This window comes from Sceloporus occidentalis, unplaced genomic scaffold, assembly GCF_023333645.1.
Source record: "Sceloporus occidentalis isolate IW3139 unplaced genomic scaffold, rSceOcc1.0.p SCAF_161, whole genome shotgun sequence".
NCBI lineage: Eukaryota > Metazoa > Chordata > Lepidosauria > Squamata > Phrynosomatidae > Sceloporus > Sceloporus occidentalis.
In genome coordinates, this window is record NW_028317141.1 from 522,240 (window position 1) to 524,845 (window position 2,606).

At 45.4% G+C, this 2,606-nt stretch overlaps 1 protein-coding gene across 1 annotated transcript; it reads right to left on the minus strand.

Annotated features, from left to right (window-relative positions):
* Nucleotides 1-392: 392 nt before the first annotated feature.
* LOC149279638 (histone H3-like) lies at nt 393-803 on the minus strand. The gene has a single exon (XM_089500918.1). It carries the CDS (start codon nt 801-803, stop codon nt 393-395), a length of 411 nt encoding a protein of 136 aa, XP_089357044.1.
* Nucleotides 804-2,606: the final 1,803 nt, after the last annotated feature.

The following is a 2,606-nucleotide window of genomic DNA, read 5'->3' on the forward strand; positions in this document are numbered from 1 at the left end:
ATCCTCCGAAAAAGATTTTAAAAAAGCGTTTAATCACCCGGCCGCGGCTATGTGGGCCACCCGCTGAAAGCCTAGCCCCATACTTGTGTGTTAAGCGTGGATTGACATATTCGGAAAGCGGTCTCGCTCGGAGCCCTGTCCGTAACAGAATAGAGATAAGGGGCGGGCTTAAAGATTGTGCTTTGCCGTTACTCGGCCGCTCAACGGCTCGCTCGGTAGTGGGATAATGGTGTGAGATGTTTCAAGCTTGGCCGCGAGCAACAGGGTTCATTTCGTGCATGCGAAGGGAAACACAAAACACAAGCTCGTTTGAATGACAATGTGGTGGCTCTTAAAAGAGCCTTTGTGGGAGGGTGAGGGGGGAAACAGCGTTCCCCCCACACCACGTTTACTTACGCACGTTCACCTCTGATCCTGCGAGCCAGTTGAATGTCTTTTGGCATGATAGTAACCCGCTTAGCGTGAATAGCGCACAAGTTGGTGTCTTCGAAAAGCCCCTCCAGGTAAGCCTTGCTGGCTTCCTGGAGGGCCATGACAGCAGAACTCTGGAAACGTAGATCGGTCTTGAAGTCTTGAGCAATCTCACGGACCAGCCGCTGGAAAGGCAGTTTTCGGATAAGCAGCTCCGTAGACTTCTGGTAACGGCGGATTTCCCTTAGAGCTACGGTGCCCGGGCGGTAGCGATGTGGCTTTTTCACGGCCCCGGTAGCCGGAGCGCTTTTCCTCGCAGCTTTGGTCGCCAGCTGCTTCCGGGGAGCCTTTCCTCCGGTGGACTTATGGGCTGTCTGCTTGGTGCGAGCCATGCTGCTGCGTGCCGATCTGATTCACCGACGGATACAACGTAACTGTAACGACTCTGTGGTAGTGATGTCCGGATCATAAACGAATCGTTCATTTGATCCGGTTCTTTTTAGTGATCCGGATGAATCGGTTCACTAGACTGAACGATTCATTTGTAGCGGTTCAGTCTGTGAATCATGCAGCTGTAACCTGATCCTAGAGCTGTGAGTCATCTGCAGAGCACTCAGACACAGACTCTGGGGTCAGGTTACAGCTCATTAATTCACAGAGGAACGATGACTCATAGAGTCAGAGAGTCGTTCGAAGAGTCGAATGATCCGAAGAGTCGAATGATCCGAAGAGTCGAATGATTCGAATCTTACAGGGATCCCGATCTTACAAGGATCCGAATCTTACGGAGATTCGAATCATTCAGAGAATATTACTGATACCATACTTTTATCAATAAATACATTAATAATGTTCAAACTGCGCCCAGGATTTAGATTCCCCTGACTTGGCCCCCCTTTACCTATAACTGCACCTACAGTTAACTTTATTAAATTAATTAAATTAACCCTCAGTCATCAGCATAAAATTAACCCTTATACCCCATCAACCATAACTGTCCCTGAAATTTACCGTAAAGATCCCATTAACCATAACGGCCCCTGAAATTAACCCTAAAGACCCCATTAACCATAACGGCCCCTGAAATTAACCCTAAATACTCCATTAACCATAACTGCCCCTGAAATTTACCGTAAAGATCCCATTAACCATAACGGCCCCTGAAATTAACCCTAAAGACCCCATTAACCATAACGGCCCCTGAAATTAACCCTAAATACTCCATTAACCATAACTGCCCCTAAATTAATTGCATGTACTCCAGATAAATTACCAAATAAATTGGTATGGTTGATGGGGTCTTTAGTGTTAATTTAGGGGCAGTTATGCTTAATGGGGTGTTTAGGGATAATTTAGGGGCAGTTATGCTTAATGGGGTGTTTAGGGTTAATTTAGGGGCAGTTATGGTTAATGGGGTGTTAAGGGTTAATTTTAGGGGCAGTCATGGTTGATGGGGTGTTAAGGGTTAATTTTAGGGGCAGTCATGGTTGATGGGGTGTTTAGGGTTAATTTAATGGTGAGGGTTAATTTAATTAATTTAATAAAGTTAGCTTAAGGTGCAGTTGCAGGTAAAGGGGAATGTAAATCCTGGGGGCAGTGATTATTAATGTATTATTTATAACAGTATGGTGATATTCTCTGAATGATTAGAATGCCAATGAAGGCAGAGAGTCGTTCAAAGATCAGGATCTTACAATGATCCGGATCTTACAGTGATCCGGATCTTACAGTGATCCGGGTCACTGTAAGATTCGAATCTTTGAACGACTCTCTGCGTTCATTGACATCACTGGAGGCAGGGGGGAGGATTCACAATGAAAGGGGCGGGGCCAATCGTTAGTGTGCCTGCACGGAGTTACTGGAAAACAGTAACTCCGTGCAGGCACACTGAGTGATCCGAAGATTCGGATCATGAATCGGATCATTTCAGTGAACGAATCGAAATTATCCGATTCACTTTAATGATCCGAACTTCCCATCACTACTCCGTGGCCAACTCAAGCCCTTTATAGAGTAGCGGTAAATGTGATTGGATACGCTTAATCACGCCCCTCTTTTTCATAGGCTAGGACGAGGGTTTGAAAAAGCCAGCCTTTGATCAAGAGACTTCGGTGTGGAGAGTTTTTTTATTTTATTTTATTAAATGCTCGAATCGTTCATTTATTCGTTAGCTGCGGTTCTTTTTTTGTTAATTT

What these genes read in the sequence shown, in the direction of transcription:
- LOC149279638 (XM_089500918.1), bottom strand. Translation starts at nt 803, where the DNA reads ATGGCTCGCACCAAGCAGACAGCCCATAAGTCCACCGGAGGAAAGGCT.